This window comes from Protopterus annectens, chromosome 8.part0 (assembly GCF_019279795.1).
Source record: "Protopterus annectens isolate FY-2018-M chromosome 8.part0, PAN1.0, whole genome shotgun sequence".
In the NCBI taxonomy this organism is placed as follows: Eukaryota; Metazoa; Chordata; order Ceratodontiformes; family Protopteridae; genus Protopterus; species Protopterus annectens.
The window spans coordinates 203,680,694-203,707,820 of NC_056741.1; the positions used below are offsets into that span (position 1 = coordinate 203,680,694).

At 40.0% G+C, this 27,127-nt stretch overlaps 1 protein-coding gene across 2 annotated transcripts in view; it reads right to left on the reverse strand.

Annotated features, from left to right (window-relative positions):
* The window catches only part of LOC122808700 (CD209 antigen-like protein E), a 1,430,102-nt gene that overhangs the window by 738,115 nt on the left and 664,860 nt on the right, over nt 1–27,127 (reverse strand). The window contains exon 4 of one of the 2 annotated variants that reach the window (XM_044079687.1): nt 3,206–3,350. The exons of the other annotated variant lie outside the window; for it this stretch is intronic. Within the exon in view, the coding sequence (XP_043935622.1) occupies nt 3,227–3,350 (124 nt within the window). The 3' untranslated portion in view covers nt 3,206–3,226. Of the gene's footprint in view, nt 1–3,205; nt 3,351–27,127 lie in introns of those variants that run through there. 2 annotated transcript variants of the gene reach the window in all.

Consider the following 27,127-nt stretch of genomic DNA (forward strand, 5'->3'; position numbering starts at 1 on the left):
TTATGTACATGTCAAAGCACCTAACCCAGCTTACAAAAAAAAAAAAAACCAGCAGTTTCTCACCAAGAAAATTCTCAGGCTTGTATTTTCTGTATTATATAGTGTCAAAACATCTGGTTTTCCTTTTCGTGTCTTATACAGACGCCTACATGATGATTTATGACTGACAAAGATGCAAATGGCACAGTCCTGTTTGATCTACTAGATATCTACAATACTTATAGTAACTCAAATGTAAGATCAAGGAATCTAGATCTGCACTGCAAAATATATACCTTTGTGTAACAGATAAAGCTTTTAAAGAATCCTCTACTTCTTGAACAAACTCTCAGTTTCAGTAAAACAATACAAGTTGCTCACAGTGTTCAAACTTAACTGATAACTAGGTAGGAAGCTATAAATTTATCCCAGACCTGGCATCCCTAGCATTTACAGATGGGAAGTAATAAGTTTGGTGTACCAGTGGGACTGGACAAGGTAGGTTTCAAAAGGCTCATATGACCTATTGTCTGGTAGCAGGCTATAAACCACTGAACCTATGAATAGTTTACTTACATGATGAGACACTGACTGAAGATGGATGATCGTGTGGTACACTGCATGCCTATCACTATGAGCACTTAGATATTTAAAGATGAATTGGCTATAGACATATATTATGCATAGTACAAGTACCTATGTGTCAGATGTGCATATGATAGCAGTACTTCAAAACGTTTACTTTTTTCAGAATGTGGCTTTGATCTGAATTGGGAAAAGACTTGAATTACCTTGATTTCCCCAGCCATGTATCACTGTGGGGGCTATCGGAGTATTCGTCTTGACAGAGGTGGACAGGAGTACACTGCCATGACTCATATATGAACATGATGGAGCACCTGCATTGTGCTTATAGTGTGCAGCTTATGTCTCTCAGTAGTAGCTTGAAGAGATGAAAATAAGGTGGGGGTGAAAGTGTTAGGGGCTATAAAAGTTTAAAAGAGAAAAAAAAATCTTTCTTTTTTCCTGCTCCTGAAGTCTGATGACAAGGGCCTTATTTTGCTCCTTAACTTAAAGTTGGGGTGAGGCACTGCATTAGGAATAGTGCTGGGCACAAAAATAGCTAGCTACACCTCATACAACAAATACGGCAGTTGGTCAGTGAGCTGGCCAGATCTTATCACTTTATACCGTATCTCTTGTAAAATGTAGGCACATGTCTGTCAATGGTATATTAGTGTAAGAAACTTCTCTGTGTGGAAGATTTTCATTCCATATATTTCTAGTTAATCACTGTATATTAATCAGATCAGACAATAGTAGTAGAAGTAGTGAACATAAACTTGTCAAGTCAAAAAGTAATAATAGAAAATATATAATTCTACAGCATTACTAAGTATTCGAAAGTAATCCAAGCAAGGCAGGCAGTCTGTTTCCAGTCAAAAATCCTTTATTAAATACACAGACAAGCGATCCAAGTAAAACAAAAATAGAGTAATAATTTCCTCACAAGCTTTCTAAATATATATATATATATACTTTTTATCGGGCATGGGAGTGGTTTATTGTGCTGTAAAACAAAGTGTTTTTGGTACACATGTTAAATTCACATCCCTTCCCCCATCAGTGTGACATTCGAGCTGGTCCTGCCCTACCTAGTAGCTGTCATAATAATATATAACCCTAATGTACTTTAATGGTACATCTTATTTAACCAAATTATTAAGTAGATTATTAACTCTGTGATTTTAAACAAGGCAATATACTACATGGCTGGAAATATATCAACCTTAGTTCATTTTGCGATCAAAAATTATATATAAATATATACATATACATTTTGCATGTAAAAATCAGTTTCTATTTTCATAACCTATTGTTAACAAAGATCGCTTTTGACCTTCTAGACTTCTTCAGGTCTGTGTACAAGAATCCTAAAAAGCTATATAATTGTATTTAATTGTATAATTGTATAATTAGTTAGTATTAACTAATTATAAAATTATATAGGTTTTTAGGATTCTTGTACACAGACCTGAAGAAGTCTAGAAGGACGAAAGCGATCTTTGTTAATAGGTTATGAAAATAGAAACTGATTTTTACATGCAAAATGTATATATTTATATATAATTTTTGATCGCAAAATGAACTAAGGTTGATATATTTCCAGCCATGTAGTATATTGCCTTGTATAAAAACACAGACTTAATAATCTACTTAATAATTTGGTTAAATAAGATGTACCATTAAAGTACATTAGGGCTATATATTATTATGACAGCTACTAGGTAGGGCAGGACCAGCTCGAATGTCACACTGATGGGGGAAGGGATGTGAATTTAACATGTGTACCAAAAACACTTTGTTTTACAGCACAATAAACCACTCCCATGCCCGATAAAAAGTATATATATATATTTAGAAAGCTTGTGAGGAAATTATTACTCTATTTTTGTTTTACTTAGATCGCTTGTCTCTGTACTTAATAAAGGATTTTCGACTGGAAACAGACTACCTGCCTTGCTTGGATTACTTTCGAATACTTAGTAATGCTGTAGAATTATATATTTTCTATTATTACTTTTTGACTTGACAAGTTTATGTTCGCTACTTCTACTACTATTGTCTGATCTGATTAATATACAGTGATTAACTAGAAACATATGGAATGAAAATCTTCCACACAGAGAAGTTTCTTACACTGTTTTGTTTTTAGACCCACTACACTTTAGTGGGTTGTTTTGAGACTTCGGGGATACCATGGAGATTACTTGTTTTTTCAATGATATATTATACATAAGGATGCATTAGTGTACACTCTTGCATGGAAAGACTTGCTGCTGCTATACAAGTTACACTTTTAAACATAAAGTTTCTTCAGCTAAAAGTTACATTGTTACAATCTAAAGCATGCTTCTTGCTATGTGTCACATATGTATTTAATACCTATAATAATCCATGCCACAACTAATCAAGATTCAATAGATTTTTATTTCTGTATATGTTCATAAACAGTAATCACTAATGACATATTGTGTTTGGCAAAATTTGATATGCATGAAATCATTGCACCAGTACAAAGACTTTAATACAGCTGTAACTTTCCACTTACATTTTGTGTGATTGTCAAATATGTTTACAGTGTTTTTTGTTCTAAAATTTTAGAAATCCTATTTGTATTTTATCATTCAAAAAAACAAAAAAAAAACCCAAAAACAAATGCCTTCTTCATGGCTGCCAGAATCCATTAAATCTGTATTTGTGTGCTTGCCTTTTCACAAATCCATCGTTCTGACTGATAGCATGAATGTTTATATTCACTATATAACCCGAAGGCGAAACAGTATTCTGTATAACAATATTTGTAAAATCTGTGAATGTAATCAGAGAAAATAATAATTATTAAATTACAAAATTAAGGCATGTAGAAGTATAACTGAATTCAATGCAATAAACTGCAAACTTATGTGATACATATAATAAACTCAGTCTAAATACTTTAGTGTTATTGTGCTTACTCAAATTGTACATTCTGTGATTTGACGATTCTATTTACTGTTTTGCAGCTCTGTCTTAAGGCCTGATGATTAAGGCAATAAACAGATGGTAAATCTAGTTGCTGTTTGTGATACTTTTCTTGATACCGTTTCTTTCCTCCTTTTATATCAACAACACATTAATTGCAATGACAAACAGAGCAACAAATAACTGAGCATAAAATGAGCATGAGGTCCTTAACACTAGGTAGAATACCTAGTAAAACAATGAAAACACAATGAGCATTTAGAAATAGAGCCATCAGTAACTACACAGTACTCATCTAAAGAAACACACAGAATCTCATCTTAAAAGAGCATGTGAATGCTACAACACAGCACCCATAGGCTGGATACCACCATATCTGTGAATTAATCCTATTGGCTAAAGTTGGCTCAATATTGTTCTGTGGACCTATACAAGCCAGCAACCATCCAAGTTACCATATCCAGCAAACCCACTGAAATTATCTTAATACAATACATCCTTTCCCTTACAAATTAACTAACTACACATGTAGAAAATGCAAATCTTGAATTTCTTCTAGTATACGGCAATATATGGTGTAGTCAAAACTGCCAATTGTGCTATTCATAACTGTGGTACAACCCCAGCAAACATATGTCACATGTCATGAAAAAAATCTTTGGAACATGGGATGATAGAGCCTAACAACCCAGGCAGCATTGCAGCCAATCTCCCCCATGGGTCCAATATTGATATGTAGCCCCCAAACTTATGTAATGGTAATGGGTTAGTCACCCAACAACTATAACAAATTAAACTGGCCAAAAACCCCTTCTTAACACTGACATCTGAGGCCTAATGCCTATAATGAAAAAACATGATTACTTTTTCTAGTATACATGGACATTTCCTGAATTTTTGTAAATATCTACACAGTCACCTGTACTCTGAGTTGCTATCCCGTAATAGTTAGGCATTGTCCTGGTGCACAGTTACAGTGGCATTCTTCTCTGTCTTACTTAATATTTAATATAGCCTGGAAACTCAATTAACTCTACCAATCCAGATATGACTATGTCTACTGGAAAGTGTAGTTTCTAAACCCGGCTATATAATGGGGATCATTCAAGCATTTATTGAACTCACAGATAAACACAAAAGGCCAGTTTGGAGAGAACCCACCTTTCCTGCAAGGATTTATAGTCTGCCAAGTCTCTGTGTCCCTGGCACTCCATAGCCAAATCTAACAACAGCATAACTCTACACTCTTCCCAATCAACATCACAGAGAGCTTGCCAATCAACAGAAAGCTAGAGATTTATCAGAATGACAGCACCAAACCTGAATTGTTCTCAAAGGAGATCCATTTATATAGCACTCATAAAGCCAAGTACTTGTGGTGTACAGTGTGACAAGATTTCAGATTCTTAAGGAGAGACATAAAATAGTAACTTGCTCCCCATGGGTTCTACCCATTAAAGGTCATGCTTTCTAATCTTGCCTACAGTGGAAGTTTTAGAAGAAAAGCTACCAAATGATTTAGTAAACACCTGAGCAAACTTGCCTCAGACAGGAATTCCTAACCCTACTGAGCCAATACGAACTGCTATGACATGCAAGTAATCTGCCCGCAGTTTGCACACCCCACACGCATGCGCGTATGCATGCACACACACACACACACACACACACACACACACACACACACACACACACACACACACACACACACACACACACACACACACACAAATTGACTAAGAATACAGATATTTTTTTTATCAAAGTGTGAGAGGGAGGAACAGGGATATGACAAAAATATGGAATAGCAGAGGTAATGCAAACATCAAAAAGCAACTATTCTCCCTAACAGAGAAAGGCCCAGCCTCTTCCAGGCATGCACCCCTACAAAAACTTGTCCATATTGGCTGCAGGTTTAGGTCAAACATAGTTATAGAATTTACATGTACGTCAATTCTTAAATATTTGTGATAAAATCATGACCAAATGAATGAGGTATCCACACCATCATCTTTAAGACTCCTGGCCTATGAATTAACTAGAAAGTAAGAGATATATAGAGGAATCAATTACCTATCAAATGTGCAGTGGTAGATCTGGTCAGATGTCCTTCTTTCTCTTTGAATGGTGCAGAAGCAAACTTGTCAGGACTGTAGTCATACCTCTCAACCATACCAAATTCCTTGGTATTTACCAGTTCTGAGGGAAAATATTGAGGTGCCACAAATTCCCGAGTGGCCTCCTTAATTTCTGAATGTGTGTCTCTCTTTTTTTTTTTTTTTTTTTAATTTTTGGCTGATGTCACCACTCATCACCAGCCTATAGGGGTGTATGTGATGACATCAGCTACTGTCTGTTGCACTGAGGGAAAATATAAATGACGGGCATGGGCAGCATAACAGGTAAGAGCCAGAGGAAAAAAATGTGTACAGTGTATAGCAATATAACTCAATTATCTGGTGTGTTCGACCATGTCGGCTCGGCTCTAATTATTCACCTTGCTTATCTGTCTGCAATGCATTATCGTGCTACGTGCTACATGTATTTAAGGTTGTTGATTGTTCAGCTTGCTAGTTTGTGGTGTTGTTCATGTTCACGGCAGTTGTTGCAATCATTATCGTGTTACGTGCTGCTATATGTTAATTTAGTTAATATTTAGGTTGCTTATCGTGCTACGTGCTACACATATTTAATTTATTTAGTTAATATTTAGGTTGCTGATTATTCTGATTATGTCTGGTGTTGTTCACAGCAGTTGCTGCAGAATGACGGGCAGCATAACAGGTAAGAAGAAAAAATGTGTATTTAGGTTGCAGTGTTGATGCAAGTGGACCCCGGCATACAAGTTGTTTATCTGCCACAATCTTTGCTGGGCCCCGGCATGTAAGTTGTTTATCTGAGCTGGAGAGTGTGTGTGTATGTTTATCTACCTTTGTAACACTGTGTTTGTTTATTTTGCTGTGTGTTTATCTATCTGCCATTGTAGCACCACCAAGCTTTTATTTTGCTGTGTGTTTATCTATCTGCCATTATAGCACCACCGTGCTTTTATTTTGCTGTGTGTTTATCTATCTACCATTATAGCACCACCGTGCTTTTATTTTGCTGTGTGTTTATCTATCTGTAAGATCATCTGGAATGGGGGGACTTCCTCATACTGCGTGCCTGCCAATTTGCAAGATAGTGCTATTATTAACCCTGGATTGTAACTAAATCCGATGTAAATACTTCCTGGTGTGTAGTCCAAACCAAATGTAGAAAATATACTGTCCTTACTAAATAGGAGTAACATGTCTTAAATTACATGACATACTTGTAGTTTATATTCACTAGTGCTCTTCTTGGGGTGATACACTGGCAAAGTTCCTAAAATAACTGCAACGCTTAGGAGAACCAATAAAATGCTAAATGTTTAATGCAATTAGTGTTCTTGGCAGGCAGTGGGAAATTAAGACTTAAGACTTTGAGGAGAGAAAAAAAATGGAGTAAATAGAGAGTTGCAAGACAGAGTATGTGACTAGGTAATGGGATAGAAAAGAAACTGGCAGTAGGGCAGAGTCAGAAGCAGGAGTGTTAGCAGAGGTAGGGAAACAGAACAGAGGTGGAAAGCATACGGAAATCAAAATAGATGTTATAGAAAGGGACAGCAGCTCAGCAGTTCAGATCATACCATAAAATAACAACACAAAGTACAACAAAATAATGAGTATTACTAAAGATGATACAAGTCTGAACTTTACAATAAAGAAATCAGCATAAGATGCAACAATTCCCATTGCCACCCAATAAAGGAATGGTGTGCACCACAGAAAAGTAGAATGTTATTTACTTTTTTGGAGGGTCCATACAGTAAATTCTTCCTGAACAGTGTATCAGACAGTTCAAAGTTGAAGTCTGACTCCTTGTCTAAATATATTTGTATCCCATCACAGTTAGACTGTTGTCCCTGAACATCAAGAAGGCAGGCATGTGGTAAAGTAGCTTCTAGTGTACCTGTGGACTGATATTACTGGGAGCAGAACACAAGATCCAATGTAGTGTGTTTATTCATTCTGAGGACTAATCCATCTTTATCAAGGATTTAATTACCTCTACAAAGATGTGAAGTTGTAACACAGAATGGGAATATGAATCTTAGTACTTATACTAGTTAATGCTAAGCTCATCAAGGAGTTATATATCAATTTTTTTATTATTTATTTTATTTATTTGCAGTTGGTTAACCAAGATAGTCCATTGGGCCAAAAGAACCATTTTTCAATGGAGTCCTGGGGAGAAGAGCTCCAACACAGATTTCACAAAGATTACAGAGATTATTTACATTTCAAACAATTTCTGATTACAAGACAGAACAAAATACTGAGGTTACAATCAAAAATACATTTTTTTTTTTTTAGCAGAACATTGTTCAAGTAGGATTAGGAAGTGAGTAGATAGATGCAGAAGGCTTTCAGTTTGCTAGTTACAATTAAGAAATTGATTACTAGCTTCAATAATGAATTTATGAGATGGAAGACTGTAGGAAGTGGAGAATGATTATGTGGGCTGGGAGCAGGAGCATTCCCATGTGGATGTTAGGTGGGAGTGGAGTGATTTTTTTAAAGGTAGGAAGGCTAGTGATGGTACGAATGGAGGGAGGGAGTTCCATAGGCGTGCTAGGGAAAAGGACAGGAGGTTTTGTCCTGGGGGGTGAAGGGGTCTGTAGACTTCTATTAGGTTTTGATTAGTAGATCTGAGAAGTCTTTGTGTGTGGTGTATTTTAAAGGTAGTGGACAGGGAGGGACAGAGGGTTGGCTGGAAAATGAGTTTGTGTGCATAGGTGAGCTGAGTATAGGAGAGGTAGTTGGGAAGTTCAAGCCAATTTAGTTTGAGGAGAGGTGCACAGTGATGGGTTGAAGATTTGTTGCTAGTGGTGAATCTGGCTATTTTATTATAACAAGAGGATAGTTTTGTTTTGAGAGATGATTGTAGGTTTGTTAAAAGAGGGGCACCATAGAGAAGGGAGGGTAAGAGAAATGTGGTATAGAGAGTGAGCTTGGTAGATGAGGTGAGGTATTGATTGTGTTGGTAGAGCAGGCCAAGTTTTTGGTGTTTTTTTATGTTTAGTAGTAGATGGGAATCAAATTTAAGCTTGTCATTGATTTGAACTACTAGTAGTTTGGTTTCAAATACCAGTTCAAGAGGTGTATTATTTTGACTGGTGATGGAGAATAGTTGTCTATCAAATGTGTTGGTTTTAGAGGGGGTAAATATCATTAGTTTTGATTTAGCTATATTAAGTGCAAGATGGTTTTCTTTCATCCACCGTTCTGTGGTGGAGAAGGCATCTTGAGTCAGCTTTAGGAGAGTTGGGATGGATGAGGTAGCACAGATGATTGTAGAATCATCTGCATATTGGATGATGTTAGCATAAGGGATAGATCAGTAATAATCATTAATGAATATATTGAAGAGGAGGGGGCTTAATATGGAACCTTGTGGGACACCTGTGGGGGTGTTAAGGAAGGAGGAGGTGGCTTTTTTCCACTTGACGGCTTGTTGCTTGTTGGAGAGATAGCTGGTAAACCAGTTGAGAGTTGAAGGTGATAGGTTTAGCGTAGAAGGTTTAGTAAGTAGTAGGTTATGGGAGATAGTGTCAAAGGCCTTAGAGAGATCGAGTAGGATAGTAGATACAGTGAAACCAGAATCTCTAGCTTTATTCACAGTTTCAAGGAAGGCTAGGAGGGCCGTCATAGTGCTATGACTGGGTCAGAATCTGTGTTGGGTAGGAGTTAATAGGTTGTTGTCTAATAGATGGGAATGGAGTTGAAGATGGATACATTTCTCTAGAATTTTTGAAATTGGAGAGAGGATGGCAATGGGCCGGAAGATGGTAATGTTAGTATTGTTACCTCCTTTGTGAAGGGGAATGATGAATGCCTTTTTCCAGAGTTGTGGAACAAGACCTTCTTGGATAGAGTGGTTGATTAGGATACTGATTGGGAGGACAATGACTTCAGCAGCTATGCTGAGGAAATATGAGGGAATGTTATTGGGGGCATTGGTGCATGGTTTTATCCTCTGCAGGAGTTTTTTTATGGTAGAAGTTGTGATTGGTTTCAATGAGAATGTAGGGGGTTAAGAGGTTGTAGGTTGAGAGGTTGTAGAATGATAGAGTGGAGATGGAGGGGGTGTTGGGAGAGGACAAGTGGAAGTAGGAGGTGAATAGTTGTTAGAGAAGGAAGAGGTTAGTTTGGAAATAGAGTTAATGAAAAAAGAGATAAATTGGGTGGCAAGATCATTGTCTTATACATTTGGGCTAGGAATTGGGTTTTCAGTTATGCCAGGTTTTAAGAGGGAGGTTATACCTTTCCAGAACTTTTGTGGGTCAGTTTTATGTTTACTTTGAAGTGAGGAGAAGTAGTTTTGACGGTCTGCTTTGATAAGCTTTTTAACCGAGTTACGAAGAGTTTTGTACTCATTGAGGTTAGTGGGAGATTTGTACTTTTGGTAGTGTGCCCAGGCTTTGTCTCTAAGTCGCATGGTAGTTAGTGTGCTTTTTGTTAGCCAGGGGATAGTTTTGTTTTTTATTCTTCTGGTGTTTAAGGGAGCATGAGTATCTAAAAGATTTAGGAAAGTAGAATTAAAGTGTGCGATAACATTTTCCAGGGGTAGAGTTTATAGGGGGTACCAGTTAAGTGATTTTAGGGAGTCAGAGAAGGCTTCTGGTTGAAGTTTTTTTGATATCTGGTACTGATATAATTATGGGTAATTTGTAAGGGAGAAGGAAGATGCCTAGCAAAGATGGGAAGGTGGTCGCTAAGGGAGTCAGGAAGAGTTCCACTATCAGGGTAGTAGTGGGGGTAAGAGACTAAGATCCAGTCTAGAATACTGCCGCTAGTGAATGCTTTAGAGGGCCTAGTAGTGGAGTTGATGAGTTGAGAGTAGTTATACAGGTTGATGTTAAGGGATGGGATAGGGGACTGAATGGAGGACCAATTAATGTTGTTGTCTCCCATGATAATGGTTTCATTAGAGATACCAGGAGAGGATATCTTCAAGTACAGAGATATTGTCACCAGGGGGAATGTAAAGGGAGGCCATGCATATATTTTTGTGTTTATTTAATTAAAGTTGAGCTAGTATTAATTCTGCGTTGGTAAATTCGGGAATGGCTTTATTGTAGGGAGTAATGCATAGAGAGGATGAGTAGAGTAGAGCTACTCCACCACCTTTTTTTGGGCTCTGTCTGCTCTGATAATGGAGTAATTAGGTGGTACTATCTCTACATCTTTTATATGAGGTTTTAACCAGGTTTCAGATATGGCTAAGATGTCTGGTTTGTTGTGGTGTAGCCAGACTTTTAGGTTTGGAATTTTGTTAGCTAAGCTTTGTGCATCGATGGATGCTTGTAGGATGGATTTAGATGTAGAGGGGGAAGTGGTTGGGCCTGGGTTAGGGTGTATATCTCCAGATAAAAGTATGGATGTTAGAAGTTGGATTATGCAGTAGAGGTGTTTTTTTTTTCATAAGTAATGTGTGTAGAAAGAGTTGTGGGGGATATGGAGGGTAGAGCAGGTGTTGAGGTTTTATAAGGAGAGATAAGTTTGTAATGAAAGCATAGATTGTGGTTGATGGGATAAAGTGCAGGAGATATTGATATGAGTGTGTAGGAGTGAGGTGTGTTGAGAGAGCAGGTTGTGTGAAAGAGTGGGATGTGAGTTAAGGGGTTAGGCTGGGTAAGGTAGTAGATGCAGGTTATGTTCAATAAGGGAAGTAGTTCGTCCTAAGAATCTTTATTTCATCTGCACATATCTTAGTTTTCCTACAAAATAAAACCTATAACTTATCACTGTAACTGCTTAACCTTTGTTTTGTTTTTCTGTAACCCAAAAATGACTGAAATTTTAAACTGCTGTAATCTTTTTGTTACCATTGTTTAAAGATTTGTCTCTAATCTACAAATAATTGAAATTGTAAACTAATGTAATCTTTTTGTAATCTTTGTTTTGGAGCTTTTCTCCCCAGGACTCCATTGAAAATGGGTTCTTTTTGGCCCAATGGACTATCCTGGTAAACCAACTGCAAATAAATAAATAAATAAATAAAATAGTTGAATTGAGAAGAATATATATTTTGAAGACACATTTAGGTTTTTTTGAGAATTATATAGTTAACACTAAGGAAGAAGTGAGATATGTGGTGAATGAGTAAGACTAAGGACGGAGTGGGATTTGTGGTGAATGGAAGTTGTGAAGGGGAGGGGATAGGAAGAGGAAGGGGTGGAGTTTAGTAGTTGGGGAGGAAGTAGGAGTGGCTATGCGGGTATAAGTGTAGAGATTGTGGGGGGGGTTGGGGGTAGTGTAGGGGAGCGGAGTGAGCCCGCAGGGTGAACAGAGCGGGGAAGAACAAAAAGAAAACCAGCAGCAGAAAAAGTATCAGCCACTGCAAATGAGATAGAAAGGTAAGCAGGTATAGTAGATGTAAAATTAGGTAAGGAGAGATAACTTTCAGGAAAGAAAATAATGAGTTCAATTTAGTTATGGAATGTTGTACAGGGGGTAAATTACTAGGTTGTTAACAGTGATAATACTGGCTCTTAAGCTATTTAGACAGCTTCATAGTAGAGGAGCCAAGCAAGATAAAAGTTGTACCGTCTTATGGTTGGTAGGCGCTGCCACCTAGTGGTGAAAGAGAAGAAAGCAGGCAGGAAAGGGGTGCGGGACTCCTAACCTTCACTGAGAGAAATATCTAGGACACAGTTGTCCGGGGGAGGAGTATTTTCATTTGGTCCGCGGTAGGCTGCTGAATCGCTTACAAGGGAAGTTAAAGAAAAATATAAGAGTTATTAAGTAGGTAGTTACAAAGACAGTAGTTGGTTTAAGGCTACCTACATTCACAATATTTACTTTAGGGCAGTCTTCACAGTAGTTCTTTAGCCCAATTTTATCCGGCAGCTCCAGGGAAATGTCAGAGGTAATTGCAGGAGGTATTCCTTAGGTTTTTGAGGTAGGGAGGGAGCTTCTGGTGAGAGGAACTGTAAAATGAGAGAGATACAATATAGGTTAGGTTCTATAAAAGGTTATAGTTGCAGGTAAATAGAGGAAGGAGTACAAGGGGGATATTCAGAAGAGGAAGAGAAGTATGCTAGTAGAGTAATAGATAATACAGAGCTTAAGGGATAGATGTAGAAGTAGTATAGTAGGAAGATAGAGAGCTCAAGGAATAGACATAGAAGGAGGGAATATAAAGGGAGAGCAGTGTAGGAGAATAGTAGTAAAAGGCAGCAGAGGTACAGTAATTGGATATTGCAGATTAAATAATGAAATGATACAAGGTTAATAATACAGTCACTCTACAAAAAACAGCACTACAACAGTACTCCAATCAGGTAAAAAGGATAGGGGAATTAACAGAAGTGGCGAACCAACAATCAGAGGAATATTAAGTCAGTTATAGCAATAATAAAGCAAATACAGGCATATAATTCACTTAACAAGGTTATTTAAATGATAATACAGAGCACCTTATAAATAGAGTTGACTTTACAGAGAAAACTAGCACATTATATTCTGCCAAGGATGTCTAGGCATCAATAATAGCATAGAAATATCCAAACACAGTCTTAAGCACTACCTAGACTTATCTAAAAAGTCTTTAACATGACCTAGAAATATCAAAATGGTATCTGTACATGATTATGCCTTCTCCATTTGTCAGGTAGATAGAGCACTTGATTAAGCAGTTTCAGGCAGATAAAGCGCTTAGAAAAGTAATTAAGAGGCAATGCACAGCACCAAAAAAATAAATCATAGCATAACAGAGAACAAGCTAGAATATTGTAATATGCCAAGGCTATCTAAGCATTAAGACTGTATATATAACCAAGCAGAACCATATGCGCTACCTAAGTGTACCATAAAATAAGGATTCTGAGGGAGACTGTGTCATGCCTAAGCTATGGCTAAGGCTGACTAAGCATTAAAAGTGTAGATAAACCCAAACAGAGCCATATGCAATACCTGAGAGTACCATATAAGGTGGACGAGCACTAAAAATCAGTTTTAGGTAAGTTGTTTTGAATACTGGCCAGAGGGATGAGTTGCGAGCGAGTACTACTGCACTCAATGTGTGTGAGGACTTGCACGCATGTTATGACCCACTTTGGTGGCGTTCTTAGCTTTTTTAGCATGGATAGCTTACAGCGCTAAATGAAGAAGTCATGAATGGAATCACACAGTGATTAAATGCAATAAGGGGGATAGACAGAGTAAGCAAGCCTAATTCACAATGCCTTAGGAAAGTAGACAAACATCAGGCATTGGAAATGTTCCTTACTCTGTAGGACTACAAAAACACTGTAAAATGAGGTCCACGTGTAGGGAAATATAGACTGTTTGGGAGAGCAAACACAGCAAAAGCGTTCAATTAGAATTTGTTCAGTCCTATGTCATTGCGCTGCCTTTTAGATGGCGTACAAGATAACGCTAGCATTATGCTAGTAATTGGGGGAAAAAGGTTATGGAAAGGAACCAAAAGTCACCTTTCTGTAAGCGAAATGTGATCGCAAGAAAGTATTGCAAACAGTTTAGTGGCTAATGCTATTATGGACACACAAAACTGTAGATAGCTATAAACAATGTCGAAGGCACTGTAATAAAAGTATTTAAGTAATTCAAACAAGCTTACATGATATGATGAGCCTTAATTAAAACATGATAACCATAATGTTCCAAACTTACCAGGAGGCAAAACGAGCAGCACTACCGTGGGGACCAGCTCAGGGGCTTCCTTTCCTTTTTTAAAAAGTGACGCCACAGAGCATGACCTCTAGAAGTAGACTTAGGGTGGGCAGGTGATAGAGGGGGAGGGGATAAAAACAGAGGAGGTCGGAGGGATAGTGAGGTGCGGAATAGATTAGTGAGCAGGGAAGATAATTGGAAGCTAAGAACAAAAAGAAAACCAGCAGCAGAAAAAGTATCAGCCACTGCAAATGAGATAGAAAGGTAAGCAGGTATAGTAGATGTAAAATTAGGTAAGGAGAGATAACTTTCAGGAAAGAAAATAATGAGTTCAGTTTAGTTATGGAATGTTGTACAGGGGGTAAATTACTAGGTTGTTAACAGTGATAATACTGGCTCTTAAGCTATTTGGACAGCTTCATAGTAGAGGAACCAAGTAAGATAAAAGTTGTACCGTCTTATGGTTGGTAGGCGCTGCCACCTAGTGGTGAAAGAGAAGAAAGCAGGCAGGAAAGGGGTGCGGGACTCCTAACCTTCACTGAGAGAAATATCTAGGACACAGTTGTCCGGGGGGGGGGGGGGGCATTTTCATTTGGTCCGCGGTAGGCTGCTGGAATCGCTTACAAGGGAAGTTAAAGAAAAATATAAGAGTTATTAAGTAGGTAGTTACAAAGACAGTAGTTGTTTTAAGGCTACATACATTCACAATATTTATTTTAGGGCAGTCTTCACAGTAGTTGTTTAGCCCAATTTTAGCTGGTAGCTCCAGGGAAATGTCAGAGGTAATTGCAGGAGGTATTCCTTAGGTTTTTGAGGTAGGGAGGGAGCTTCTGGTGAGAGGAAATTCACAACATTTACTTTAGGGCAGTCTTCACAGTAGTTCTTTAGCCCAATTTTAGCCGGTAGCTCCAGGGAAATGTCAGAGGTAATTGCAAGAGGTATTCCTTAGGTTTTTGAGGTAGGGAGGGAGTTTCTGGAGGGAGCGTCTGGTGAGAGGAACTTATTCTCTATTAGCTAAGCTATCATCTTGGCTTCCGGTATGTACCGCAAGTGTCACGTGAGATGATGGCACTGACCAATAATATTAGGGCGCGTACCCAAGCCGCAGTCAAGTTTCCTAGTACTGTTTTTTTTTTTTTTTTTACTGCCAAGGCGGGACGGGAAAAATCCTTTGTGATGGAGGCTTTCGGCTCTGTGGATATTATTTGGGTCGCGGCTAGATTCCCTCGGCTGAAGGGTCATATCCCATATGATTTGAAAACAGCCCAAAGGTAATCTTTATCCACCACTGGCCAGATGCATTTTCTTTGGATGTGGGTTTCACTGCTGTTCCAATGAATGTGAGATTCAAGGGCAAACCGCAGAGAAGTTTTAATACTAAGTCTATTTTCATTGTGAGACTGTATTGCTTTGTTTAGCAGATGTCTATTAGTGTTTGTGCTATAAAATGTAAAATAAAATCTAAATAATCATTGTAGAAGTAAACCAGTATGCACATTAGTGTTTATGGTAAATGGAGCGAAATAGCCAAGTAATGGGACATTGGAATGGCTGCAGGGGGACTCTGGGCTGGGGTCATATTTTGGTCATCTGTTCTTCAGTTTGCATTTTAAAGTTGGTATCCCTCAATTCCATTGGAGTGGGTGGGGTTACATAATTATGTATGCAAATTGTATGCTAACGAGTGTAAAGATTTGTACCTGTTTTTCATGGGCCTTGTCCAGATTTGTGATATTTCCAGGTTGAGAGGTATTTCTGTAGTTCATCTAAGAACGTCCAGTCATTATAGCTGCCCCTGCTTTCCTAAGAATCAAAGTCAGATCCCTGAAGAAACTACATGGCAGAGTCAGAATCTATAGTGGATTTAATTCTATCTTTCCAATTTATACGCAGGGTAGTAGGGTAAAGCAATCATGATGAAACACAGTTTTTTATATCATATAGTACAAATTGAGGCAAAAGCTCTCTTTGCTCTGTGTATTTACGGGAAAGCCTTGAAACAGTTTAACCTGGCAGGCACATAGTAAAAAAGGCTTCTCTTTGTTTGCTGCCCATAGACGTTTCCTTTGAAACACTTTATTCAAAGGCCTGAAAATGATCTGTTCAGGCCTATTCAGAGAGCCACTTACAGATCTTCATCTTCCTTGAGCCCATTTCACAATAATCTCACCAGATGGAGAAACATATTGTGTTTCCCTCAGATCTCTTTCTGTCAAATTGCAGAAATTAACTTTCTCTGAGTCCTTCTTCTGTAAATGAGCCTATGGCTCGAAGAGATAAACAGTTAGCTAAATGAAGGACATATCATTGCATTAATTCTGTTGCATAATTCTCAAAGATCCACATTAATTTTGTTTTAGTCAAAGGTGTGCTATCCTGAAAACATTTATTTTTGCAGATAATGAGTTGATTTTTTGTGTGTCATAGGCATTAATTTGGACTTCTGAACCGAATTTTAACTACAAAGCCTTGACCTTTTTCTAAACATCTTTATTAAATCAAAACAAAAAGACACACAGGTATACATACATCAATAAAAAAGAAAATAAACCACAATCACATTTTTATGCACTATATACAATATATATATATATATATATATATATATATATATATATATATATATATATATATATGCTCCAAAACTACACAGACTGCTCAACTCCCCACTTCCTCTTTCAAACCTCAGTCCTCCTCCAAAACCCCACTCTGCATGTCTAAAAGCACTGCTTCCACACACCCCACCTACTGTTATGCAATTTGCTTCCTCCTCTTAACAAGGATCCTAACCCCAACTCTTCCATAGCTCCATAATATTCAGAAATTCAGCTATGGTTGGTTTTGAGTATCTAGATGTATGCACCAAAATATTTAGTATTTTGTGTCTCCCTAGCTACAACATAACAATTCATAGTATGTAGTCCATTAGACTTACATTCAAAGAAGTTCAAAAATTAACATTTTTATCTGGCAAACAGAAATTTTTGACAGACAATAATAATTTAGAGGATCTTTATCATATGAAACTTTACTGGATAATCAAAGAATATTCTGAGTTATGTATTTTATTTATTTTAATTATTTAACTAATTCGCCAATTTTCTAATTCCTAGCTTATCCTAATCAAGGATAGGGAATTTGGAGTATTTCCAAACATTCAGTAGCCACAATAATCCAGTCCTGAACTGTACATCAGTCCATCACAGGACACATTCACATAAACTCACATGCATTGTATGCACACCTATAGACAATGTAGACACACAGTTCAGCTTTTGATGTGCCTTTGGATGCTAGAGGTAATGGATTTTGCTGACAAATATGTCAAGCCTATATTAATGGTTGATATTATATACTCTTAGTCCCAAGGAGCCCTAGAGCCACTCATAGGTTCATATGTTCATAGGATGATACTAGACTATTGGCCCTGTGGTCCTTATAAGCCTAACCAAGAATTTTGCCCATGTTCTCACAAAGTCAGAACCTGCTTCCCCTGTCCAGTAGGGACACAGGTGGGATTCCAAGGGTGTATTTTCTGTTTCCCATCCAGTCATCCAGGTTCCTCTTAAAGAGGGCTAGAGAGGTACTCTACTTAACATGGAGAGGGAGTCTATTCCACAGATGGGGGATTCTCTGGAGCACAAATCTATCCCACCAACAAGTTCTGTTAATGTCACAGATCAGGTTGAGGCCATGCATGTAGGTTGCCTAAGTGGATTTTGACTTATGGATATGCACCAAGTCCATCAAGGCTGGGTCTGAGATGGCCTTGTATGCCAGACTCAGGTCACCTCTGAGCAGTCTGTATGAGACTGAGTAGAGGGAACAGGGCATTTAGCCTGTCTGTATATGATAGGTGTTTGAGACCTTGTCTTTTCTTGGTCAGGAACCTCTGTGGTCTCTCCAACTGCTGCATATGCTTGGCAAGGTACATGTTAAAGGGGGCATTGTACTTGATAATGGGTTTGGTAAGGGAGGAGTACAGGAATGTTATGATCTGCTTGTTCCTGGATGAAATACCCTTACTATGAGGTGAGTCATGTAGAAAGCTTTACATACAACGGAGGCAACATGGTGGTCAAAAGTCAGGTTGCTATCAACCTGAGTGCCTAGTCCCTCACGACTGCTTGCATGCTTAATACATTGTTATTAATGTGATAATTAGTGGGGAAGCCATTTTCCCCAAATAGGGATAATGATGTATTTCTTGGCATTCAGTTTGAGGCCATGATCCTGGCACCAGTCATTAATTTGGGTAAGACCATCTTGGAAGATGCTCACGTCACTAGGGGAATTTAAGATAGTGCCCAGCTTTCAGTCTTCTGCAAACTTGCCTGAGGATTCAGCAAGGTCTGCACAGTGTGCAGGAATAGTGCAAGAGCTGCTGCACGTAATATGGCCAACGAGCGATCCAGGAATGAGCTCCCAGGATGTGCACGAGTCCTCCAACACTACTCCTGCACAGGCACAGCTCCTGTATGCTAATTACCCCATTTGCAGGTGAAAACCATGCAAATGAGCAAATTAAGTGAATTAGCAATCCAGAAAGCAGACAGTCATCTGTGCAGGAATAGTGTAACCTGCAGACATGTATTCGGCTACTAACCAAATACAGTTCTGCAAATTATAAAACTGAGGCATGACAGCTCCAAAGAAAGCATGTATTCAGTGTAGCAGGCATGCCAATGGCCAAATAAATGGTCATTAGCATGGTAAATAGTTGCAAAATTATAAAAAATAACTTTTATTTATTTTTTGGCCGATTTCGGACGTTTAAGCATAGGGCAGCAGTGTGCAAACGGGATCCTCCTGAAAAAAAAAAGCTGGAAATAAACTTTTAAACCAAAATCAGCATTCTGCCATAATAGTCAATGTCATACAGATGACAACAATATCATTGAATAGTGGTTGCTAAGGGGGAAGGCTGAGTGTCAGTCTTGTAACCATGCATTAGCAGTCAGTTTTATGCAAATGACGGGACTGATACTGAATCACAGATTTCCCCTCAGTGTTATCTAGCACCCAACCGTGAAGTGCAGCAACACCATGGTACAAGCCTAAGAGGTAGATGACCTCATAAGGGGGAGTGTCATACATGCTGTAAGCTTATTGGAGCTCTGTGGCCCATGTTTGCCCTTAGCTAAGCACAGCTAAGGAAGGGGGTGTGTCTGAGGCTGACTAGCAGTGTTTACATTGCCTTAGTGGGTGTGCACTCTGTGCACTGGGTTTTAAACAAAAAAAAAAAACAGGAAATAGCAGCTCTATCCACATCTGAGCATTGGGTATGGGCAGCGCACCTTGGGTCTTAAACGGGAAGGCAATGGGAAGGGAAAACAGCAGTAGGAAGGCAATCAAGGAGAACTAGCATAGCTGGCAGGTGAAATGTATCAGAAACAGCCAATTACACAGGCAGCATTCCAGCCCAGATCAATACTACAAACTATGCAAACACCTTTCACTCTGGTTTTTCCCACAAACCCTACTACACTAGTGTACACAAACGGGGAAATTTTATCTGACAAAACTAACAAAATGATAGGGGCTGCTGTCGCTCTCATACATCAATATGTGGAAGAGGTTGAGGGTGGTGAAAATGAGAATGCTGATGACCAAACTACAGTGAAGAGAAGGAGAAGAGTGTACAGACCCAGGGTAACCTACCAGGGGCTACATGAGCATGAAATAGAGGAGCGCTATAGGGTGGACAGGGACATCCTACAGCAAATTGTTGAAGTTTGCCGGCAATGCCTTCACACACAGAACCAACAGAGGGTAACCCATCCCAATGGATACCAAGGTATGTGTAGGCTTAAGAATACTAGCCACAGGTACCTTTGAACGACCAATTGGGGATATTATGGGGATCTCAGAGGCATTAGCATCCAGGGCACTCCACCAGTTCCTGGATGCCATGTCAGCACATGCCAGTGAGCACACATATTTCCACAGAACCCATGAGGAGTTCACCAGGAATATGTGTCTCTTCCACCAAATAGCATAATACCCTGAGGTAGTGGGTGCTATAGACTGCATGCACATACACATTAAAGCAGTACCTGGTGAGCGGTGTAGGGTCTGCATAAACTGCAAGGACTTCCGCTCCATCAACTGCCAGGTCATGTGCGATGCCCAGGGCATTATAATGAATGTGTGTGCTGGCAGCTGTGGAAGGTATCATGACTCCCACATCTGGCATATGACACAGCTGTACCAGAGATTTGCCAGTAGGGATATCCCATATGGACACTTAGTGGGGGATGCTGGTTATGCACTGGAGGCGTGGCTGATGACACCCATCAGAAATGCACACACACCCTAACAAGAGCTCCATAATGAGGCACATAATAGAGCATGTGTTTGGGATGCTCAAGTCACGGTTCCCGTGCCTGGACATATCCGATGGAGCCTTGCAGTACTCTCCAGCTACATGTACACAGATTTTCATTGTATGTGCCATGCTACACAATATGATCCTGCAGAAACAGCTGCAGCAGGAGCAGCATGGAGCAGAGCCACAGAGCCCCCCCACCATTGCCAAGGCCAGCACAGTCACAGAGTGACTCGGAGGAGGAATAACCTGAGCTTGTCCATGTAGGCAGAAGGAGGCATGCCCAGTATGACCAGGCTATGGCAAAGAGGCAATGCATAGCACATACTCTGACAAGGTAGGAACCCAGGGAATGACACCTCTCTCTGCCTCACACATACAGTAAAAGGGATGCCAAACATGACACTACCTGTGCTTTACCATGTATAGGGAGTGTACTATGTGCATCTGACATAGTCAGCCCTCCAGCACCATCCTCAATACTGGCACAGCCACAAGTAACTCACTCTTCCTATCAATTGCTGAATGGAGTAGTATGTTCTGCTAGTTGTAGCTATTGTATGGATGTGAACATGCAAGGGAATCGGGTGGCTAAATGGGATGGTAGCAGATAGTGGACACCTATATGGGCAGCATGGAATCCATAATAAATACTGGTGTCAACAAAGGAGGCAGTACTAGACAGGGTGACAAATACCACTGCAGTACATGCTGTGGCCCAAATGTGTTTCTTTAGGCACACACATGCATGTCAGTAAGGCTCACATATCCAACAACAGCCTCAGCCAGCAGGACAGGTGTAGATGACTATAAAAAAAGGCTGTGCTAAGGACTACAATTAATGGCAATGGATAACAGCCCCCCCTCCAAACCTACACGGACAAACTACAACAGGTCAGGCAGTTGTATGTTAGTTCTGCAGGGTATGAAGTCTGAAACTAAAATGTAGGTCAATAAAGACTAAGATCTGTACTCTGCTGATATGCCTTTAGTCTGCATGATAGGTCAGAATACAAAACAAAATGGAAGCCAACAAAGTACCTGAAATACCAGTACAGTCATAGCAAATATTTACAGTTGTCAAGTGTGCCCCCCCACACAATCCTATGTAGAAATGCAGTAACATGTACGAGTGGGGTTAATAACAGTGGAGCACAGATTACCTGAACTGGCACAATTTACAGGATAGATTGTTGCATGTGTACAATATGCAGGGCTCTGTGTGCTAGGTTGTTGTGTGTTGTACATTGTGTGGAAGTGGTCAGCATGTAGGCATGGAGGGTTGTGTCCCAGTGGCCTATGGGTAGTACTGTCAATGACAGGGCCATGTTCTGACAACTGCAGTGCCAACTGCAATCCATCCCAGCAAGACCCAATTCAGCAGTTATCCATACTCATTCTTCAGATGTCAATATTTGTCACCATCTGAAAGATGGGCATGCCATGAATGTGGGCTCAAACATACACACAGTATACAGGTGGAAGTACCCTAGACAGAGTACATAAAATGTAACTGTCAAATGCACACACCTTTCGAAATGTACATACAGGTTAGCAGCACATTAGTTGTCTGTGTAGTATGGAATACTGATGTATTTTGGCCAATCACTGGCAGACCACAAAAGGCACAGTTATGAAGTAATGAGAGACTGCCTATGTACCCGCACAAGGCAGAAGAAGGGGAATGTCCCAGGTATATCTGTGAGTCAGCTACAAGAAGCCTCTGTATCACACATGCACTCAGCCCACCCCACCATTATCCACAGGTTTATCACAGGTCATATCCCTGTTGTTGGGAATGTGTATGACCCACCCACTTCTGTATGGGAATACCCACAGAATGCAGCATGCTGAAGAGGTTCCCATGCAGGTGTATCCCTAGCTGTAAGCAGCACCCTGCCAACATCCAGACCAATGGATTAATATGGACAGGAACTATTGCCATTAACACCTTGCACAATTACCCTGTCACCCCAGGGGAATGCAGTGGCTCACAGCCTGGGACTGTAGGAGTGACAGAATGCACTGGCCTGTTACAGATGGCCTTCATCACTACCAAATGCCCTACAGTCCTCTGTCAAAGGTCTGTGCCTTACCCGTACTGCCAGTGGATGTTATCTCATGGGTTCCCAACTAACTAATATAACACAGTCCACAGAACACAAATGCAAGGCTATGCTGGCAAATCTCAGTAGCATGCCCACCATGTCCTACTGCATGAACTGCGGACCAACCCCTAAATAATGCTGGGATGAAGGGACAACTATAGGGATACTTTGCAGATATCACTCGCATAATGTTAGGAAGAGGATAGAATAATAAAGTGGGGGGTGTAGAAGCATGGGACGCCATGGAGTGTGTGAAGTCTGAAACTTTGATGTGTACCCATACTACCCCTGCCTGCAAACCCAGTAATGGGTGACTACAAACCTGCTTGTAAACCACAATGTGAAGTGGAACTGACCAGATATATGAGTCCTACCTCTGGGTAACCTGGGTGAATCTGTACAGCTGAGAGGTATGGCCACAGCAGGATATGGCTATTCTATTATGTCAATATATGTACAAGCAGGGAATTCTCAGCCACCACAGTACCAAGGTGCTGGAACAATTACACAGATCCATCAGAAAGTGTCTGCAGCTACCCCTCCAGAATGGCATGAGTGTGCAAGAATATGTAGGTTGCAGACCACAATACAGGACACAGCTTCATTCATCTTGTATTTCCCAGGAAATAACTGTGAGCAAATAAGTATATCTGTTGGTATTTGATGACATAATACATCACAGTGTAAAACAATACATATCTGAATATCTCTGCTAACACCAACCATGTAACACAAGCAAGACAGACAGCAATATTTACAGTATCCCATTATCATTCTCCCATTGTGACTCCATATTGTCATCCTATCTACAGATATCCTGCAGAAACAAGTTGCTAGCTGTAGGTGTAGAACACAATATCCTGCACTGCAGTACAACCTACCTGGAATGGATTTTCACACTCAATATAGAAGGTCATACTGGGCATGCTCCTACACTTAGAGAAATGAAGCCCATGTCTTACAACAACAGTGAACTATACATATCTGTCAATCGCATATGTCTGTGTACACATACCACATTGCACAACATTTATGTTTTGCAAACACACTGGATAGGAATACTCACACATATCCAAGGCCAGCACACTATAATAGGTCAAACATACACACACAGATGTGGGGAAGAGAGAGGCAGACAGTGACAAAGATATTGCCATCATGAGGCCTGTCCCACCCACCACACATCTAATTGGCCAATATCACATGATGTGCCAATGTCAATTACTGTAGACATTTGCTTTTGGTAGCCCTCAGCCCTATAGTGTCTGTGGTGCTTGTGATAGCTGTGTAACATGACAGTACAAATCAGTATTCATCTAGCATTTGTATACCCAGTTCTGTCAAATGTAAAGTTTTGTGTGACTGAGTGTTGTGTGTGTGTTTCCAGAGGAATGGTTTATGGCCCATTCACACACACTGCACTTCTCATAGCCCACGTTAGCACTGATGCTGATGTCAGTCACCTTGAAATAACCCTCTGGCCAATAATCAACCCCATAATTTTCATGGCGCATGTGATAACTGCATAATGCTATAGTGTAACATACTAGTTAGGTAGAAGTTCTATTCCTCGACATGGCAACTGTGAAACTCTGTCTGTGTGTGTGTATAGAGATTAATGATTTTGAGGCCATTCACAGTCACTACACTTCCCATTGCCCTACTTTAGCAAGCTTACTGGTGTCAGTCACCTTGAAATACCCCTTTGGATAAGGTCTAGCCCGATAAGCTCTGTGGTGTGTTGTGTAATGCTATAGTGTAACATACTAGGTAGGTAGGAGTTCTAATTTCTAATCAGATTTAGAAAGTTGATGGAATAATAGTTCTGCATTAGCAAGAATTTACTGAAGGGTATGAAGTCTGAAACTCAAATGTCTGCCATTATTTTCTAACTTCAGTCCTTAATGATTAGCCACTAATTTGCCAGAAAACCACAATTTTATGTAAAATGGACCAAAAATATGAGGCAAAAATCTGGACATTCTGCAAAAATCTGTACAGTTGAGGGGTATGCATGGCACCCGGTTCCATCCCTACAGTAGGTAAATACATTCTTACAGTGGTCATTTTGCTATGTTCCACACTGGATGCCTGCAACAAGTGTAGAGTCTGCAAATGTAACCCACAAAGGAGATACCATGCTGTATACACATGCTCTGTATGGACAGATGCCACTAACTCCACTGAAAACCTGTATCATGCTGTCAGTGTAGATGCAAGCATGACCTCAGTTCCATAGTCAGGTCTCCCCAAATGAGGTCAGGAATGCTACATCAAAAGATTACAATCTGTACACACAGCATGCCCCAGAGACCTCAAGTACACTTCCACATGTCAAAGAACATGTGTGTGGGACATTTGCACAACCCAGACACTGTCAATGTTTTAGAATATAGATCACATATATGGGAAGCAGTGTACATCACTGGCCACCCACAATAGTAATCCAGATGTGTGGATGGTGAATACAATACCAGCCTGTGGGGACCACTCCAGAGACTACACCATTGAGCCACACTGGAGACCATTGTCATGTGGCCTGATGCCAAGGTATTCCCTTTGCCTAGGTTTGTACAGCCATCAGGCCCAGTCACCTACTACACACCTGCAAAGCAATGAACCTATGCATCTCAGTACTGGCAAGTGTGTGTGTGTGTGTGTGTGTGTGTGTGTGTGTGTGTGTGTGTGTGTGTGTGGAGATTAATGATTTTGAAGCCATTCACAATCACTACACCTCCCATTGGCCTACTTTAGCATGCCTGCTGATGACATTCACCTTGAAATAACCCTTTGGTCATGTATCAGCCATATAAGCTCTGTGATGTTTATGGCAACTGCATAATACTGTAGTGTAGCAAACTAGTTAGGTAGGGGTTCTAATCTTGATCCTGCCAGATGTGATGACGTGTGTGTTTCCTTGACAGAGTGTGTGTGTGTGTGTGTGTGTGTGTGTGTGTGTGTGTGTGTGTGTGTGTGTGTGTCCATTGACACCTGCTTTTATGGACATTCACATGAACTACACTTCCCTTATCCCTTCTTTAGCACTGTTGCTGATGTCACTCACCTTCAAGGATACCTCTAGACAGTTTTCCAGCATGTAAGCTCTGTGGCATGTAAAATAACTGCATAACACTGTAATAGCAATATGTAGTCAGGAAGGGGTTTAAAACTCAGTACTGGTAAGTATGTGTTTGTGTGTGTGTCATCAGTATCCAGTGTGGGTGTTGGGGTGAGTGTGTACTGACAAGTTCCATTGCAATGTGGGTTTTGCTACATCATTATATTGAGGACCTATATGTCCCATTGTCCACATTACAAGGCCAACAGTTTTCAAACACTGTTGAGGATGTTGTAGACAATCCTCATCCATAAATGTGTACAGCCATGTGCAATTACTATGTGACAGTATGGCAACTGTTATAATATACAGATACTACTCTCCACCCATGGATCATACACAGACCCACTTGGCTCTTACTATCTTACAACCTTCCTTTCTTACTGTTTCTGTCTCTCTCTCTGTCTCTCTCTCTCACTCTCTTTCCCTCACTGGTGGATGTGGAAAAGTACATCTGTTTTGCATAGGCAGCAGCTTGAGGTTTGTAAGGAATGCTCATGATCATCTGATGGCCTGTGCATGAATTGCAGTCCCCCACTTGCTAAATGCATGTGGAACAGCTGTGGTATCATTCCTATAGCCAATTGTATGGAAATACACTCCTATAATTAAGCACTTCATGTGGATGTTGGCCCTTTTCCTTCACTGTGAGCAGGACGTCATGCGGGTGCTTGACAAACAGCATCACAGAGGATAGTTGGAAAAACCTCTTACAACATACACTGTGGAGACAGGCCAACAAAGAGGAGGGGGATGTTCCAGACATGGGGACAGAATGTAAGTATTGCTGTTCTACATTTGAAGTAATGTTGGCTTAACAGGGTTTGTGTGGATATGACTGTTCTACATGATTTCAAGTCTGGCATGACAGTGTTATGTGGTTGAGGAAACTCTCACCTGTAGGGCTATCTGCAGACTGTTCAGAGTTTGGAGTTTTATATGTGTTGTGTTCCTCACACATTTCCTATCTTTAGATATGCAGTAGCATACTCTGATGATTGCAGTCCGTACATGGTGGCATCCATGTGAGTTACTGACTTCAAATCACTCAGAAGAGATATGTCACAGCAAACTCTGTTACAACAGGAAATGTCTCAGCTTATCACAGCAATATGTCAATATTGGACCTGTGTTTTGTGCCTCTGTCCCCCAAGTCTGTCACCCTTTGCCCATATGCATGCAGTAAGAGGTGCATATGTACAGTTCATTATTTCCTGATATCATACCTGATAACAAGCCAGTGAGATATCAGACTACTAGGCATGTTATGTATAGTAGGCCTTATATTTGAGGACAAAACCTGGACATTCTGTTGTAGTGTGTACAGTAGTGAGGTCTGTGTACTTAT